The 19,717-nt window shown below is 46.4% G+C and overlaps 1 protein-coding gene across 2 annotated transcripts in view; it reads left to right on the forward strand.

Annotated features, from left to right (window-relative positions):
* Positions 1 to 5,924: 5,924 nt before the first annotated feature.
* The window catches only part of XDH (xanthine dehydrogenase), a 59,052-nt gene continuing 45,259 nt past the window's right edge, over positions 5,925 to 19,717 (forward strand). For both annotated transcript variants that reach the window (XM_043604204.1, XM_043604205.1), the window contains exons 1-4: positions 5,925 to 6,073; positions 12,451 to 12,508; positions 15,663 to 15,759; positions 17,426 to 17,534. In XM_043604204.1, coding sequence (XP_043460139.1) covers positions 6,032 to 6,073; positions 12,451 to 12,508; positions 15,663 to 15,759; positions 17,426 to 17,534 — 306 coding nt within the window. In that variant the 5' untranslated portion in view covers positions 5,925 to 6,031. The remainder of the gene's footprint in view (positions 6,074 to 12,450; positions 12,509 to 15,662; positions 15,760 to 17,425; positions 17,535 to 19,717) is intronic.

A 19,717-nucleotide genomic window follows, 5' to 3' on the forward strand; every position in this document is an offset into this window, starting at 1 on the left:
TGTCACCATAGATAGGAAATTTAGGGCAAAGAAGACTGTATAAACCTTGCTACTTTTATTAATTTACTACCCAGTCCAAGTTCTGTTTAGAATTCCTTACCAACTGAAGCTCTTGAACATAAGTTTTCTTTGTCCTATCAGTTCCTAACACATTTGTTTCTTTGTCTAAAAAATAGACATACTGCCAGGCTTGATCATTTACTTGGGTTTCAATTTTGTTATTGGTCCTCTGTGTGCAGGTAATTAAACTTTGTTTTTCTTTTTCTCCTGTTTAACTGTCTCTTATCAATTTAATTCTTAGACCGTCTAGAATCACCTTGAATAGTAGGGGGAAAATCTTCCTTCCCAATAGCTACAAGGGTGGTGGAAGGGAATACTCAGATTTTTGTATTTATTTTTAAGTTTATTTGTTTATTTTGAGAGAGAGAGAGAGAGAGAGAGAGCAAGCATGTATACACAAGCAGGAGGTGGGTGGTGGGAGAGGTAGAGAGAGGGAGGGAGAGAGAGAGAATCCCAAGTAGGCTTCATGCTATCAGCGCAGAGCCTGACTCGGGGCTCAAACCCACAAACCATGAGATTATGCCCTGAGCCAATAGCAAGAGTTGGATGCCTAACCAACTCAGCCACCCAGGCACCTCAGATTACTATACTTTTTAAAGCATTTAGGCTGACTGGAAGTTCTGCCATTTTCAGTGTGTGGCTTCCAAGGTCACCCTGGGCATTGACATTAGTGATCAGACAGTGGGAGAGAGAGGTTGGGAGCCTAGATATTGTGAACACCACATTCGCCCATATTATATTCGTGAGAACCCAGGGATAGGCCTCCCTTGCATATAAGGGGATGGGAAATGGTGAGTGATCTCCCAGCAGAAACTCTTCATTGGAAAAGGAGGGCATGGATATTTGGTGAAAAGGTAGACATGTCTGCCATACTTACATTCTCTTGGGTGCAGAGAGAATAGGGTGCAGACAATAAACACGTAAGTGGGTACATTGTATAGTATTTCAGATGATAATAAGGAAAACAAGTCAGGTGAGAGGAATAGGAGGTGCAAACAAATTGTGAAAATAATTTTCCTACATGGCTACTCACTGGGCCATATTGTCTACAGAGCAAATGTGAGTTGATCCTTTGCATGAGCTACAACTAAGGACTCTCCTTCCTGTGTTGTGCTGGAGCGCTCAGATTGGAAAGAGAGACCTTACATTCTGTCCAGACAAGCCCATATTGTCCTTGCCACAAATGCCCCCAGGGTTACAGAGTTTATTGAGTACAAAAGACGTTATCAAAAAACATAACAGATGCAGACAGATAAAGTGGGTTTAAATTGCTTCTGGGCTTTTTCTATTCCTTGAGCTTTTGTGTGCCTGCAGTAACTGACCTAGGGTGAAATTCAGATGCTTTTAGTTTTGACTCAGTTCCTTTTTCAATAATACCAACTTCTTGATTCTAGAAGGATCTACTTCCCAGATGTGTGTAGAATATCAAGGGTTGATTTCCTCCAAAGTAATAAAGGATGACTTGTTGCTGACGAATACTAGCTGGTTACCTAATATCAACAATAGAAGGTTAGTTGGAAAGGAGCTAGGAAGGAACTGAATGTTGCTAATAACATGGAAGAAAGTTCTGTTATTCAATAAGAGTCAGGGGACCTAGTGGGCATTATGCTAAGTGAGAAAAGTCAGATTGAGAAAGCCAAATACCATATGACTTCAGTTATATGGGGAATCTAAAGAAACAAAAGAAGTGAACAAACACAAATCAGAATTGGGTCTATCCATACAGAGACCTGCTGGTTGCCAGGGGGAGGGCGGTAGAGGGATGGGCCAACGGGTGAAGGGGTGTGGGAAGTGTGGGCTTCTAGTTATGGAACGAATAAGTGATGCAGATGACAAGTACAGCATAGGGAATGTAGTCAGTGATATCGTAATAGTGTCCTATGGTGACAGAAGGGAGCTACGCCTGTGGTGAGCACAACACAATATACAGAGGCATTTAATACCTACGTTATACGGTTGAAACCAATGTAATCTGTGCCAACTATACTAAAAAAAAATCTAATGAATCAAGAAAAAAGTCAGGGCTTAGACATTTCTGAAAATACACCCTATTCTTGCATTGTGGGCTCATCCAATAAGCATTTATTGATCCTTCTTGCACACCTGGCAGTACACTAGGCCCCGGCGACACAGCGGTGATGCAGTTCTGCTCCCCACCCAGGGCTCACCATCCAGGCATGGAAGACACTTCAGCCACCAGCAGGCTGGGTTCCAGTTGCACTGAGAATGCCACGCTGACAGTCCTGCGTGTATGCTCCACGTTAGGGGAGAACCGTCCAAGAGATGATGTCTCTGCTGGGGAGTGGGTAACAGACAAGCATGCTGTGGCATTATTGGCAAGTCAACCTCTTTGCCCCTCATCTTCTTTGTCTGGAAAGAGGAGATAATAATAACTTCCCTGCCCATCTTGCAGGGCTGCTATAAAGATCAAATGAAATCATAATACGCTATTCAGGTCTCAAGAATGTGATTAGGGCTGGATGACAATCTAGATGTCTGGGAGCACACAGGAAGGCAGGTCCTGCACAGCGATGTTCCGGGAACATAGCAAAATCTTGAATCCAGCATGAGCATATCTAAGAGGGAGACCAGTCTTAGGAAAGAAACAAAAAACAAAAACAAACTTCATAAAAGAAACCCACCTCACCCCTGCAAAACAACAACAACAACAACAACAACAAAAAACCCGAGTAATGGAATATTTTGAAAGAAAAGTGATTCTTTTTTTCTTATCATTTATTTGCTATTGAGAGACAGAGAGAGACAAAGCATGAGCATGGGAAGAGCAGAGAGAGGAGGAGACACAGAATCTGAAGCAGGCTCCAGGTTCTGTGCTGTTAGCATAGAGCCTGACACGGGGCTCGAACCCACCAACCACAAGATCATGACCTGAGATGAAGTTGGACGCTTAACCCACTGAGCCACCCAGGTACCCCTGTTTTTTTCTTTTCAAGTGAAGTTTGTCGAAAGTGAAAAAAAACAAAACAAAAAGAGAAAATGCCCTAAGGTACAGATCAAAATGCAAATTCAGGTGTGAAGCAAAGAAAGGAGCCCCCAAGGAGTGAGGCAGCCCAGGCTGGTTCAGGACTGGCAGGAGGACTTCTGCAGGCATCTGGACCTGCCAGGACATGTGTGTGGCCTGCCTGCCGGAGCACCCCTCCAAAGTAATAGAGGCTTGACAGCTGTTGTCTGGCCCTGACCAGACCTCCAGAGAATATTCCAGAAGTTCTCCTGAATTGCTTTTCTTCCAGGGGGTGCTTGGACCCAAGGGAGCTCACTGTTCCAGAAATAAGGATTTCTCTCGGCAGTGTTTTCATTCTTCACTCTAGTGATTTCCCACAAGTGTTGTTCCAGAAGAGAAGATGCTTCTGTTCAGGGCCTCGGGACTCATTTGGTTTTTCTGTGGACTTTGAGACTTCACGTGCCCACACAGTATCTATTATAAACCAAGGCATTCCTTAGGGAAAACAGGGTAAGTTCACATAGTGTAAGCCATAGTGGCCCTATCTCAAGCCCTGAGATCCCATTCATTCAGCCCAAATTTGAGAATTCATCCCAACATGGAAAGCATATGCAGGAGATCTTCAGCTTGGGGGTAGGTAGGGGGAGGGGAGGAAATGCTAACTTTGGACTGTTTTCTTCTAATTTGTGACATGTTGAAAAATTACAGAGAAGGAAATGGTCCTTGTTTTCTGTTGGATAATGAGCAAGGGTACAAAGTCAAAGTTTTGCCAAATCTCAGTATTACCGAGATAAACCAGTTACTATAGTTAGTACAGAAATAAAACCTGAATGACAACAAAGGCCCTTATTAAAAATTTATTTCACTTTTGTTTTTTTAGTGCTCACAGTAACAGAGGAATTTCACGTCTAGATAGAGAAAGAGGCTGAAGGTCGGCTGCCTAACCTGGGTCTCATTTAATTCTTACTAGACAGGATTCTTACAAAGTAGGCAGTCACCCCCATTTCATAAATGAGATTGAGACCAGGAGAGTGATTTTTGCCAAAGGTCACACAGCAGTTCTAGAGCCATTCTTTAAGCCTGACTACCCAACCCTCAACACTGAGCTCTTTCCTCTGCCCCCCACCTTCACATTGAGAGTCTCCTAGGACTTTGGCTGCAGTCTAGCCAGGAGGAAGTAAAGGGCTTGCAGAACTGGTTGGATCAGTGGATAGAGGAAAAGCCTGTCAACCACAGAAGATGTGAGTGTGGTCAGGGAATATTGCCCTATTATGAAACACCACCCAGACTCAGTCCTTCTACCTCTCCCCACCTCCTTCCTTCTTCTTCCTTTTGGAGCACTTCTCAATCTTGCCTCTATTGACATTTAAAGACCAGATAATTCTTTGCTGTGTGTGTGTGTGTGTGTGTGTGTGTGGCGGGGGGGGGGGGTGCTGTCCTCTGCATTGCAGGGTGTTTAGTAGCATCCCCAGTCCCCAGTTTCTTATCCACTAGATGCCAGTAGCACCTCTCAGTCATGGTAAGGACATGGGAATATCTCCTCCCGCCAACCCCCCAGTTAAGAACCATTGTTTTATGGTGACCGGTCATCCCACTTTGTCCTGGACTGAGAGGTTGGTCCCAGTATCAGTGTTTAAAGCAGGATAGTGGGGACCAAACAGGGACGCTTGGTCACCCTACAAGTGAGATTTCATCTCCTGCTTAAATAAAGTCTGCGGAGCAAGAGGGCATTGTGTTGACAATGTCCTGGCAGTCTTCGGTTTCAGTGAGCTGTTGCTACACCGACTACTTCTGCCTGATCCTCCTTTCTTCCTCCAGGTAACCTGCGAGGGGCTCAGGGGAAGTGACCTCCTTCAGAGAGGCTGGCTGAGTGGCCACGTGCGTTGTTAGAGGACTGAAGAAGACGGGCGGGAACACTCGTGTGTGTGCACGTGTGTGAGCTGGAGGCACAGGTGGGTGCTGACCACAGAGGGCCTATGGCGCTGTCCAGGTGGGCGACGTTCAGGTGTGTTCACACCAGAAATTGATACTGGATGGGAGAAGGCTTTCAGCTCTGTGTTAAGTTGGCCTGTGCCTCTATGGTGTGGCTGTTTTAACTTATTGATATTGATATTGGTTTATTGTTGATATTTTGAAATATTCTTAGGAGTTACTCTGGGAGCCAATGAGAGGCCTTTCCCTGAGAGAAATAAACAAAAGAAAAACTTCAAAAATGGTTTGTTATCAGGATGATTTTTGTTGTGCTGTTGAGAATACAGGTGCAATAGTTGGAAATATTTGGGTTCTTGGCAAACTTACCAAGTACTACTAAAACGTATCATTTGCCTCTCAGGCACTCAGCTCTTGGGGTCATGCATATACCCATTTACAGGATGAAACCAGCTGAGTTCTGAGGACGACAATGCTGAGGTCCAATGCTAGGTTTTGCTTCTGGATCACTGGGCTCCGTGGCTTGTGACCCCTGTGGTCCTCCAGGCTGTGGGAGAATGAGTCCTTTGTCTAAGTGCTGAGTCTGGGTTGCTGTAAACCTGAATGGTAAAATGACAAGTGTGGACGTGGAGGGTGTGGGTCATTTCTACTGCCGTGGCTCTGTGCATGGCCCTTCTTCCTTCTGTGGCTGCAGCAGGGGGGAGAAGAAGCAGGTTCCATGAGGGCAGTGCTAATGACAGCAGGTCATCTGGAGGAAAGGCCCTCCCCTTCCTGGTTTCTGGGTTTCTGCATGGGCCTCCCTCTGTGCTCTTTGACACAGGTGTGGGGAGGGCGATTTACCTTGTAGGAGTGTTTGCATTTTTCTTGATTATGTAAACCGGTAGCTTTTGCCAAGAACACCCTGTGCCCTGAGGCTCTAGGCTGGTTTCTTCCCATTGGCTGGCCAGGTTTCATTTTATTGGGAGGTGTAGTTTCCAAGTTGTCAAGTGGCCATATCTGCTGGTGCCTCTTGGGAGCGAAGCACCTGGAGGCAGGGGGCCCGCACCTGGAGGCAGGGGGCCCACACCCCATCCCGTAACAATGACTGCGGATGAGTTGGTTTTCTTTGTGAATGGCAAAAAGGTAAGATCGAGCTGGCCTTTGGTCTGGCTTCTCAGCTCCCCCAAAAGGAAGTTTGTCCTTTGGAAGAGGCCTGTTCTCTCTTTCCTATTCTCTTTCTCTCTCTCCAAAGCCTTGCTGCATTTGGGGTAACACTGGGGAGAGAAAACCTTCTCAGAGCTAGAACACAGTCAAAACCCTCCAGGGGCAAAGGAGTGGGGGGGGAGGCAGGCGAGAAGAGCGATCTGAGTTGCCAGCGCGACTCTGCAGCAGCAGAGACCCTGGCACAAAGCCGGAAAAGGGCACAGGGTCCTGGGTGGGACTGGAGGTCACCCACCACGCTTCCGTCTTTGTGTTTATTCCAACACATCCTGAGGCTTTTGTTCTTGTCTTTACTGGCAGGAGCAGGAACTTGTTTTCTTGCTGATACCGGGATAGAAGATGTTCCTAGACTTTGATTCAGATACTTCACATATGTAAATGTGACAGCTAACTTGTGAGGACATTTACTGACACCTTGTGGCAAGCCACAGTTTTTTGGTTTTTTTTTTTTCCTCCCCGTAAGGGGCATGTTTCTCTCCCCCTCCCCCCCTCTCCAGTATTGCAATAAATGTTTCTAGTCTCTTACTTTGATAAAATTGCCCCCTGGATGACCTCCATTGGTGCATAGGGACGTGGGGAAGGTAGGGGTTGTGGAGCAGAGGGGGCTTTATGATGTGGGTACCAGTCTTCCAGGCACAGCAAGGCTTTGAATCTTTGCCAATTTCACTGCAGGTGAGGGGTGGGGGGGGGTGTAAGCATGTGCCTAGTCCCATCCCCTTCCCCCCCACCACTGCTGGGGTACCCTGGCCTGCTCCGGAAACCCAGTAGGGAATGAGAGGGACAGTAAAAGGACAGCCATAGTTTTATCTTGTAAATGGCCATGTGGACGGTGTGAGTATGAATGTGTCCAAGGTGCCCAACCCCCTCCAAACAAGGGTAGTTTTATCTGTTTTGCTCTATTGGCACTTTTGAGTTGAGAGATTGGGTGACGTTTGAGGTAATTTTCAAGAACAAAAATGTACTTCACAGGGCGGGTAGTGGTTAAATTGTCAGGATGTGTTTGCGTGACTAGCAAGGGAATTGCATGAGTCATGGCAACATCCGTGCTCTGAAGACCATCGGATTCAGTTTGAGTGGTGCCACCGGGAGGCACTGAGGATGAGGTTAGCCGTGTTCTTCCAGGTTCGGTGTGTCTCTCCCTGTAGATTTCTTTTCAGGACTGGCATCTGGAAGCTAGCCATGAGGCAGGGCAAAATTCCCTGTTGACGCTTGTGAGACTTTGGCATCTGACATTTCCAACAATTTTGTTGCACTCAGCGGTTGCGTTGGAGAGTGTCAAGAAACAGTAGAGTTGGCTTTCTGGAAGGGTTACCCACACAAAGCGTCTTCTGTGGAAGTTTTCTAGTCAATGTTTGCGAGGGAGCACCTGGATTCAGTGACTTCCAAGGCCGTGTCTTACTCTAAGATTCTATTATTTGTTATGCCATCAGTTTGTGTGTGACAGGACAAGATTCTGCTCTTCTTTAGGGATGGTGTGCTGTGACCCACTGGATCTGAAAAGGACATTTCAGGGTCCAACTGGCTTGGCAAAGCTGTGTCCCGTGTATTTTCATTTCACTTTAGAAGAGCAATTTCAAATTTCTAGATGGTGTCATCACATCAAACCCTACTATCCCTGGAAGCTTTTCCTATTGTCAGTGTCTGTGATGCATACTCAGGTTTGTAAGTTATAAACCTGTGGCCTCTTGAGAATCTGCTAGAAAGGGGGAGAGGCAGTATAAGAAGTCATGAGGTGAAAGCAGTGCTTCGGAAACAAGACCAAGCAAGGATTCCCAGGCAGATCAAGGCAGCTGTGAATACGTTTGTTTCCATTTCTATTTCCAAGACCTTTCTATATCTAACTCTTTTGGTGTTGGATATTATGCAGAGAACTTACCAGAGAAGCTGCTGGAATTGGTGACTCTTTTTTTCTTTTAAATTTTTAATGTTTATTCCTGAAATAAAGAGAGAGAGAGAGAGAGACAGACAGACAGACAGACAGAGCATGAGTGGGGGGAGGGCAGAGAGAGAGAGACACACACACACACAGAATCTGAAGCAGACTCCAGGCTCTGAGCTGTGAGCACAGAGCGCGATGCGGGGCTCAAACCCACCAACTGCAAGGTCATGACCTGAGGCAAATTCAGACGCTTAACCGACTGAGCCACTCAGGCACCCCAGAAATTAGTGACTCACTCTTAAATGTAAGCCTCTTATTCTCCCTGTGTGAGACCGTCCAGGACTCTGTCTCCACCAGCTCGGGTTCTGGACAGGGTATAAGATGCCACTGATCAAATACCTCAAGTGTTTTCTGTGGCAGTGATGGGCCTTGATGACCAGTGTCATATCCTCTGTTCTAGAGTCAGAGTTGGAGGGAAAGAAAGAACTGGTTAGGATTTTGGTGTTATTGTAGTGACAGTCATTTTGGTGGGCAGGATTCTAGAGGCAGTGACTCTGTTTAGTGGAGATTGAGGCACCTGGAGGAATCTGGCAACTTTGGCACGTGGGGCGCAGCCAAAGGTGTCCACGAGTGATTCCCCACAAGAAGCAGGTGGCAGCTACAGAGAGCCTCTCAGTGGCTTCCACTCACTCACTCACCCCCATTTACAAGCTCCTCCGTGGACTAAGCCTGTTGGGTATGTACACACCGGAGGAATATGATCTCTAAGACCAGGCATCAGCCATTCAGGAGCTTGTGAACCAGTTAAGGAGAAGGATTTTCATTTGGCAAAGTAATATATTGCAAAATGTGTTTCACAGAAAACTCTCCCCATGAGATCCTCTTTTCAGATATACCTTTTCTGTTTTAGAAGAGGGTGTATTTGTTTATTTTTTTTAATGCCTGCCCAGAATCTTATTTTATTATTATTTTAAATATAATTTATGGTCAAGTTAGCTAACATACAGTATATACAGTGTGCTCTTGGTTTTGGGGGTAGATTCCCATGATTCATCACTTACATACAACACCCAGTGCTCATCCCAACAAGTGCCCTCCTCAATTCCCATCACCCATTTCCCTCCCCTGCCCCGCCTTCTTAAACCACTTAGCACAGTGTTGGCACATAACAGGTGCCCAATTAATGAGGACAGAATGAGTGCATGAGTACTAAAAGCCCTTAGAAATCCTCTACTCAAGAAATTTAGTTTGTAAACTTTGCACTTTGAAATTATCTTAAATTTGCCTAAAACGTTGTAAGAAGAATACAAAGAGATATTACAGACTACTCACATTCACCAACTTAACATTTTGTCACATTTTACTTTATCATTAAATTTGTCATTCTCTATCTCTGTATGTACACACACATACACACACGCACACACACACGTCGAGATGTTTATATGGTACACACACGTATTAGATTTTTATGTATCTATTTATATATATGCATGTAGATATATAGATGTATATAAGTACCTAATTAATTTTATATATTTATTTATGTATGTAATTAATAGAAATAAATACATAGAGTATACACTTTTCTTCTTGAACCATTTGAGGGTAAATTTCTGATATAATGCCATTTTACCTCTTAAACCAAGCGTAAGAATATTCTTATAGAGCCAGTGTCTCTAAAAATCAGGGAATGTGGTATTGACATAACACTATTATCTAATCTGCCACCCCTCTGCATCATATTCCAATGTCCCCAACAATGTCATTTTTAACTTCTTCTAGGGTCCCAGGGTCATACCACGGCAGGGTCCCAAGCCTGGGACCCAGGGTCATACTCCGGCAGTCGGTTGCCGTGTCTGTTAGTTTCCCTCGAGCCGGAATGGCTCCTTAGCTTTCCTTGTCTTTTGTGACACTGATATTTATGAGGAGACTAGACCATTATTTCTTAGAATGTCTCTCATTTTGAGTTTGTGTCATGCTTTCTTATGATTAGATTCAGAGTCTGCATTTTGGGCAGGAATTCAAGAGAAGCATAAGTGGTTCTCAGTGCATTGCATCAGGAGGCACATGATGTCAGTCTCCTCTATTATTTGGGATGCAAACTTTGATCACTTGGTTATGGTGGCATCCACCAGTTTTCTCCTCTTTGAGATTACTTTTTTACCTTTTAGAGTTAATCAATAATCCATGAGAAGATCCTCTGAGTCTGTGAAACTATCTTGATCATCAACCTTTCACCCACTAGTTTTAGCTCCCATTGATGTTTCTTGACTTGGTCAGTTATTGTGCTGATTGCAAGATTAGGCTAACTGTATTCATTACTTGGAACTCTTCTGTCAGAAAGAACTTTCTTTCTCTCCAGTCTGTTTATTTATCAGTTACCACTTTGGACTCGTAAATTTTAGTTTTATTTAATGGTTTATAATCCATTAGAGCTATTATTTGGTTTGATGTTTAAATTTTATCAGAGCAATCTGCTGAACCCAGCATTTCCTAAGCTCATATCCCCATGAAGCGTTTGTCCTTCAGAATGCCCACTGGCCCTGTCGAGAGAGGATTCTGTGGAGTTTGCCGGAGCAACCCTGTAGCCGTGCTGTGAGGTGGCACAGCCATTCTCTGTAGGAATTCAAGGAAGTTTGGACCAAGTGTGCCTGGAGTGATATAAAAAGTCTTTGCCGAAGAGGTTTCACTGTAGTATAAAGACTATATTGTCAGGAAAGTAGAAGAAGAAAAGGCTGAAAATGAAGATTAGTAACATAATGGAAAAAGGCCTTGGAAGACAGTCTAAGGAACTTGGATGTTATCTTGAACATATGGGAAGGCACAGAAGGCACGGAACAGGGGGCAGATGTGAAGAAAGCCGAGTTGGACGATAAGCAGAAGCTACAATTTGGGGGGAAGTAGTAAGCTAAGAGGCTTCTTCCTGCAGGGAAGGAGGTAGGAATCTTTATTTGTGTGTTTATGACTTCTCTGAGAGAAAAGAAATAACTCCTTGTGTGCACTTTGTAACTAGGACTTTGGACAAACTGGATCTGTGGGGTGTGATAAAAGAAAGCTAATTTGTTTTTCTACTTTCCTTTAAACTTTCTTCAAGGGGCAAATTCTGTCAGTTTTATGACTTGTTGGGTTGCTCCTAATCAATAAAGCAGTGCTGTGGTCATTTCTATGTTTCCATACACAGTCTCAATTCAGGATAGAGAGGTGAGGATAGCAAGAAAGTTCTCATCTAATCAGTGCTGGTTAAGATGGCTACCCACCATGGGGAGCATTCAACTGCAAGTCTCACGACATCGGGCATGTGTTTTCCTCTGGCCTGCTGCTCTTCCTCAGTCTCCAGTTTAGGGAGGACTACTCCACACAGACTCTGTTGGAGGTCCCATCACCCTCTGCAGTCAGCGTTCTGGGGATGATTTAAACAACTCCACACCAACTCTCCTCTCTTCTGCATGGACTACACTAGGTCCTCAGGCAACCCTCCACATCCTCTGCTTTCCCAAACTCTGAGAGTGCTCACCAATTCCAATGCTGCCATTTCTTCTTCAGTAAGCCTATCTCTAGCTTTTAGATACGCAGACCACTATATCCCCTGTTCTACAAGGGCAGTATGTTAGCTTCACATGTGGGGATATGGAAGCCCCCTCACAAAGTTTGAGGTGTGAGATACCTCCTCTCCTCAAGCTTAAGAAGATGTAAGTCTCACATCTCTACCATTCTCTGGAAAGAAATTCTTGTCACAAATTCTCTCTCTTTAATCATCCCAATCACCCAAACCCTATTACCCTTGAAAACATATGATGAATGTGAGTAGTGAAACAGGTTGTCATGGATTTCCTTAGACTATTTGCATTGAAAACTGGTACCTCACTTTGTAGACCACATTTTCATCTTGTTGAATACATCATTTGTGGGCCTTTGGGTTGAGATCTCCTCCACATCTCACATGTGTTAATGTTATTGACTGTGCTAGCCCAACACACACAATACTCCCTGTGAACACAGGCCAACAGACCGGCTGTCTACTGTCTGAGAATGTACATGCTGGGAGGCATAGCCAGAGACCTGCATGCTGCCATTCTTAGCTGTCCCTGACATTCACAGGTGTGACCTAACAGCTGGAAATGAGATGTTTGACTTTAAGGGGGCTCTGCCTGGCAAGCCCAACAGAGCAGGCGCAATACCTAAGCCCTCCATGGTAGGTCCAGAGCAAAGCACTAAGGTAGAATTTTAGAATTGGAGAATATCCACATGTACACAGAACGGCTTGTAGTTCGTATGTTCATTCTTGTGGAATTACCAAGAAACAGACCTTGGTTTTCATGATATATTTAGCACATCCCTATTAACTCCACAGATTCTTGGGCAAGACAGTGGCTAAGTATACCTAGGATTTATTTCCTTTCTTTTTTTACTCTTCTAGGTGGTGGAGAAGAATGCAGACCCAGAAACAACCCTTTTGGCCTACCTGAGAAGAAAATGTATCCTGACTTTGGAGGGGGAGGGGGCGATGGGGACTCATTCTCTAGGCCTTATGTCACTTTCTAGTGACGGGTGGGAGGCTGTGATTGTGGAGGACAGAGCCCTAGAGTCTGGCTCTGGGCCCCTGCTTTGTAGCTCTGTCACTCAGTAGCTGTGTGACTCTGGGAAGTCATCTGAACCTTCCAGGAGTAAAATTACCTGCTGTCCACTGAGAGGATTCTTCCCGATATTTCTTAAGATCTCTTCCAGGTAAGACTCAAGTGATGCCAGGGTTTAATCCAGGGCGTGTAAAATGAAGAGCTGTGAATGGCCCTCATTAGCCCTGGTTAAGCTTCGCCGCCATTCCCCTTGAGGAGGGGGCCTTCCTCAGGAGATCCCTGCTGACCCATAGAGGGCTTCCTGGCAATCTTCCCAGCTCTGTGAAGGCAGAGGGAAGGTCGGAGGAAGGGGTGTTCTTTGGGAAAGGATGCCTGAACTGGGGAACTGTATAGAGGTGCCATCCATTGTGGAGATGGTGAGCCCCAGGAGGCAAGGGACAGTGGAGTCCTGAGGGGCCCTTGGGATGCTCCTCTTCCCTCAGCAAAGGCAGGGTTCTGTAACATCTAATACCTTGTGGTCTTTCAAGGTAGGAAAGTACTCTGAGACCCTAGAACAGAAACAACAGAGAAAATATGATAGGAGCTGGCATTTAAAGAGCATTTACTATAAGTAGGTGGAGTTCAAGGTGATTTTCATACCTGATGTCACTGATGTCCATAGCCATTCCTTTGACAGAGGAGGAAGTGAGGCTGGCACATGAGAAGGTCCTGCTTCTTGCTCATGTTCTGGGCAAATGCTAACAGAGCCCAGGCTAAAGCCCAGAGCCAGGCTCTTAACCTCCCACCCGTACTGGAAACTATTCAGCGTTGGTTGCCGGGATGATGCTCATCCTGACCTCCTCTCACCCCAGGGGCAGGGATATCCAGTGGCTCATTCAGGTGATATGTCCTGGGACAACAAAGGATTTTTTCAGTTCCCACAAAAAAAAGTCTGAAGTCCATGGGCTTACCTCTAGTTCACTCACCTCTTATCAGATGGTGTCTGGCTCTCGTGTACTTTGTTCTGGATTTTCCATCTGGAGAGGGCAAGTCTGGAGTTTCACAGCACATGAACTTGGTGGCTCTTTTGCAGAGGTGGAATCACTCAGTAGGCTCAGAAGACTGCACAGAAGTCTATTTCCAGCCTCTCTACCTGGGAAGTCTCAGAAGAGAGGCACATTCTCAGAGATAGTTGACATCATATTTAGTTTTCTCATAAGGTGTCAAAGGCCAAAAATTCTCAGAAATGTCTGATTATAGCAATTGCTAGTTTAAAGGTCGAATCTTTTTAAAAAAATTTTTTTTTCAACGTTTTTATTTATTTTTGGGACAGAGAGAGACAGAGCATGAACGGGGGAGGGGCAGAGAGAGAGGGAGACACAGAATCGGAAACAGGCTCCAGGCTCTGAGCCATCAGCCCAGAGCCCGACGCGGGGCTCAAACTCACGGACCGCGAGATCATGACCTGGCTGAAGTCGGACGCTTAACTGACTGCGCCACCCAGGCGCCCCTAAAGGTCGAATCTTAAAGGAAATCCCAAATGAAAGTTTTCACATACATGAAGGCCAGGTGGCTTCTTGCTGTTGGTGGGGAGACTTCATTTCTGGGAGTTCTGGGAAAGAAAGAAAGAAAGAAAGAAAGAAAGAAAGAAAGAAAGAAAGAGAGAAAGAGACAAAGAGAGAAAGAGAGTAAGAAAGGAAAGGAAAGGAAAGGAAAGGAAAGGAAAGAAAAGAAAAGAAAAGAAAAGAAAAGAAAAGAAAAGAAAAGAAAAGAAGAGAACCCAGTCTTGATATCTATTCCGGCTTCCAGAAAGATCCCCAGGCTAGAAGATTTTGTTAGACTTTGGGCTTCTACCATTGGAGGCTCCTACCTCTATATTGTCTGAATTGCTGCTAATGACATATATTCTGATGAGTGAGAAAAATAACTTAGGGCACAAAGAGCATTTCCCAGATGTGTTTTGAAAGAGGTAGCTGCATGGTGAAAGAGGAGCCCCCAGATCTGGAATCAGATGATGGTGTTTAGGCCCTAACACAAGAGAAATTGAAGGTCTGTGTTGCCTTGCAGGGCTCACATTACGTCCTGGGCCTCAGTTTGTTTTGTTTTGTTTTGTTTTAATCTGTGGGGAAATAGTACCTCCTACCCCACTTGCTCACTAAATTATTGTGAAGATCAAATGGTCCCATGGGTGTATTTTTCAAGTGTAAGATACTATATCATCATTAGTTATTAATTTCATCTTGCCAGTGTGGGAAATGACCAGTGATAATGACCTCCCTCTTTGGCAGATAGCTGGATGGCTTAGAGGCTTGCAGCCTACTGGGAAAGCAGGCACATAGATGGTGTGTCTCAGGCAAAGGGGCTGCTTTAAGTGCTGTTCTCTAGAATAGCCTATTTCTCAGGCATGTTAGCAAACTCAAAGTTATCAATTCCTGCCAGTGTATGTAAGAGATGGCTCCAATAGTGGTCCCCAACCTCAAAGAATCTTCCTGTTAATTTATGTTCACATAGCCTATGGGTGGATATTCAAAAGCCCCTCATTCAACCCTAATTTTGGTTCCTGGACTTCATCAACCCAAAAGGTCCAAGGTGAAGAGTTGGGACTCAGTACATCCCAGAAGAGATCAAAGTCTCTTTCAGGCGGGAGTGGTTTTATTGCATACCCAGCCGGGGTGATGTGAGGGCTGCCCCACATGCTCAGCCTTTGAGGTGCCAGATTCACCGGCCCAGTGAGACCACAGGGTTGGGAGCCTAGAAGAGCATTCCAGGAAGACCCTGCAGTCAAGAAAAATCTCCAGGATTGGAGAGCAGTGGGACCCCAGTCCCAGGGAATACGTGGGTGCTGTCTGATAGGACGCTGATACCTTTCTTCTGTGCAGTGGGGATGATCCCGTTCTCTGCCTTCTGGGGTGCAGCGTAGGCTTTTCTGGAGACAGAGACTGTGTGGGTCTGCTACCTCCTTGGGTTGAGGGGCTTGAGCCTATGTGGGGCGATGGCTGGCTCTGCACATGCACTTCCCAGTGGCCCAGCAAAGACACTTCTGTGAGTTCGTGTTCCTTAACCTTCGACCATCCAGTGGGGCTGAGCGGGACCAAGCTGGGCTGTGGAGAAGGGGGCTGTGGGGCTTGCACGGTGATGCTTTCCAAGTATGATCGTTTCCAGAACAAGATCGTGTATCCTTTGCCGGCTGACTGATTGTCCATGCAAGGACTGTGATGCAGGGGTCAGGTTGTGAGTGTGTGTGTGCATGTGTGTGTGTGCATGCACACGAGACCTTTCTTGATGTTTATTTATTTATTTTTTTATTAAAAAAAAAATTTTTTTTTCAATGTTTATTTATTTTTGGGACAGAGAGAGACAGAGCATGAACGGGGGAGGGGCAGAGAGAGAGGGAGACACAGAATCGGAAACAGGCTCCAGGCTCTGAGCCATCAGCCCAGAGCCTGACGCGGGGCTCGAACTCCCGGACCGCGAGATCGTGACCTGGCTGAAGTCGGACGCTTAACCGACTGCGCCACCCAGGCGCCCCGATGTTTATTTATTTTTGAGAAAGAGAGAGAGAGCATGATGGGCGAGGGGCAGAGAGACAGGGAGACACAGAATCCGAAGCAGGCTCCAGACTTGAGCTGTCAGCACAGAGCCTGAGGCGGGCTCGTACTAACAAACGGCAAGATCATAACCTGAGCCAAAGTCAGAGGCTTAACCGACTGAGCCACCCAGACTCTCCTGAGACCTTTCTAAGATCCAGATTAATTTCCCATCCCATGAAATGCTTTACTTGGTCTCAACTGCCTACAGGATAAAGTCCAATCACTGTGCTTAGCACTCATGGCCCATAGAGGAAGGTGTGCCCCACCTTTCCATCCCCAGCTTTCTCCTTTTGTGGGACCAGCATCCCATCTGTAGGACAACTATGGACTCCTAACACTCTCTTCCCGCTGTTTTCCTGGTCTTTGCATAAGTTGTTATCCAAGTCTTAGAGTGCCCTTTTTCTAGGCCTTCTCTACTTGGCTAACTCTTGCTAGCTCTTTCGGACTGGGTAAAATATTACCTCCTCTGGGAAGCCTTCCTTGACCTCCTAAGGTTGGGTAGGGTACCCCTTGTCTGTGCAGGTCCCACAGTGCCCTGTGCTCAGCCCTCCTAAAACGCTTACTATAAACTCTTTAGATTGCAACTTTATGCTGGCTTCTGTTTTCCTGAGTTGACCGCAGACTTCTAAAGAGCATCGTACACACCTCCATTTCCTCAGCCCTCAGCAGAATGCCTGGCACGTGACTGGCCCTCAGTAACTGATGTTGAGTAAATGGATGAGGGGTTCATAGAAAAATGGATATCAGGAAGCTCTGTGTAAGGGGCTGGTGTCTCATGTTTCCCGGGGACTGCCCCTCCCTGTTCCCCACAGAGGATGGGAGAAAAGGAGGTAGCTGAGAGCCGGGGAACAAAAGGCACTGGAGCTTCTGAAACTGGAGAGGCTTCGGAAGGGCCCTACAGAGAGAGGAGCATGAGCTGGGCCTGGAACCTGCGGCAACTTCCTCTTGACTCAGCCTCCAGGGTCGGGCTAAGAGGTGACTGCGGGTGACCCTGGCGCCTGTGCTCCAGCTCGGAGGCCTAGGATGCACTGATGCATGCTCCATAGGACCCTGCAGGGGCTCGTGTCTCCCTTGGGCGTGGGGGCGGTGGGGCTTCCTTTGTTGCTAGCCCAGAGTCCTGGGTGGAGACTTGAGGACAGCTGTGGAAGAGGCCAGAATGTAACGTAGAGTGAGGAGTAATGACACAAAGCGTCTCAAAGTCTCTGATGGCCTGTGTGGACAATGAAATGACCTTAATCTGGGGCTCCAGCCACTTTTCTGCCAATGCCTGCCTGGCCCCCATCTGCTCTTTGCATCATGTTGCCGTGACGACTGTGGAAGGAATAGGAAGCACCAAGTCGAGGCTGCATCCTGTGCAGGTAACTGGAGGAAACAGAAGCTCAGGCCAGGGCTACAGACTTTCTTGGGAATGTGAGGCTGAGTGTCACTGTCAGGCTGGGAGGCGCTGTGGCCCGGCCACCTCTCCATCTCCTCTGGGGGTGGTGAGGTGGAAAGACAAGGCCCCAGGCCTAAAGCTCCCTCCTGGGACCATTGCATGACCCCGAGGGAACCACGAGGTCAACCAGATCTGGTGGCCAGGGCAGTCGGGTCATGCCAGACCCGGAGGGGGGAGCGGTGATGGATCTCCCCACCCAGCCCCCGAGTGTGCTTAGGGAACCCCTGTCATCTCATATTCAAGATTCCAAAAGCTCTGTGCTCTTGATTAAGAAGCCTGCCTATTCCCTGCTCCCTCCAATGGTAATCCCATGGCTCCTCTCAAGTCCTGCCTGCAGAAAATACAGATGTGAGCTACAATGCCTCTATCCTCACTAACATGGAGGTTAGGACGGGCTTAAGAAGAGAATAGAGGCATCTGAATGTCTGACCGAGGCTTTTTTCCTGATGGTATCAGGCCACCTGGCAGTGGATGGAAATTAGGTACAAAGAGTGGACAGTAATCTGAGAGGTTTTGTGGAGAGAATCCAATGCTTTGGGGCAACGTGGAAAGAAATGACAGCAGAGCACTGTGGGAAGGGAAGGCCATTGTTTCCAGAGCTCTTTGTGTGGGGAAACTGATGCAGGGGTCTTCTGGACATTATAGTCACAGAAGGTACCAGAGGCAGGCCCACTGGCCATTTGAGGAGACATGTTGCTCAGATCGTGCCTTTCTTGGGCACTTTTACGTGAATGTGGGGCCAGGGCCTCTGGCTGAGCAAGCTGGCTGTATTCTAGGGAAGGCGTGTCCTGACCAGTCACCTGAGGTCACAGGGGTAATGGTTCACCTCTATGGCTTCCTTTCTTAGGGAGCAATAGGGGGAAATCATTAAACTTTTCCAACCAGCAGGAGATGTTAGAGGGGTAATTTGAGCTTGTAATTTGCTTTGAAACAAGCAGATGAAAGACAGAACAGTTGAACCACAGGGCTCATATCTCAATAATCAGCCAAAGCCCTCATTTCCAATGGTACAGATTCTTATTCCCAATGCACTTATTTTGGCCCCAAGTAAGGTGTAGAGCCAGATTTCACTTCTGCTTTTCCATTGGCTTTTCTCTTGTGGTTCCTATGACACTACGCTTTGCTCGAATTCCTCCTACTTCCTAGTTGGTGCCCTGTGCTGGCTCCCTGCCGGTGGAGGTCCTGATTACTGCAATGTCCTCCTGGCTGGGGCCTGGGCCCTTCTCCTCTTGCGCTGCACACTCCCCCTAGGCAAGTTCATACCATCTACGTGTGCACAGCACTCACATTTATATCTTCAGCTTTGACCTCTCCTCAGAGGTTAGTTTCATATTTCCAACTGCATACTTGACACCACTATGTGAATGTCTAATCTCAAACTTGACAAATCCTATTTGGCCCCTGACTTCTTTCTTACCCAGTCTTCCTCCCTCTGAATCAATGGCAAAAGCATCTGCCCAGTTGCTCAAGACAAGACCTAGGAGTCACCTGTGATTCCTTCTCTCCTGTATCACACCCAATCCATCCAGAAGTGGTGTCTACTTGACTCCCAAAGCCTATGATGGCTTCTTCATCTTCTGTCAGTTTCCCCAATTACTGCTTGGTCCGAGCCACATTCCCTCTTGCCTGGACCATTGTTGTGTCCTGGTTCCTGTTTCTACCCTTGTCCCCTGGAAACCATTACGTAGCCAGAGCTAAAATGATTCTTAACAAACGTAATTAGATCCTATATACTCTTCCCTGATCCAAATCAGGTCATTAAATTCAACTTCCAAGTCACCTCTTCAGAGTGGCTGTTTCTGACCCCTCCAAGTAAGCCACTGGTCACTCCGGGTCCTGTCAGCTTGTACTAATTCTCTACACAGAATTGGCCTCCACCTGGGATTTTCTTGTCTCTTTTGTCAGTTTCCCTACTAACTTCATGAGACTGGAGACCTCGTCTCTCTTCATTGCTCTGTCTCCAGTGCCTTACCATGTGTGGCACGTACTAAGCTCTCAGTAAATATTTATAAAATGGATGAACATATATGCCAGGCACTGGAAATACAACATTTTAGCAATTTTATTTAACATAAATCCCAGGAGAGACTCTGAAAAGACAATAAT

Source organism: Prionailurus bengalensis, chromosome A3 (genome assembly GCF_016509475.1).
Source record: "Prionailurus bengalensis isolate Pbe53 chromosome A3, Fcat_Pben_1.1_paternal_pri, whole genome shotgun sequence".
Taxonomy (NCBI): Eukaryota; Metazoa; Chordata; class Mammalia; order Carnivora; family Felidae; genus Prionailurus; species Prionailurus bengalensis.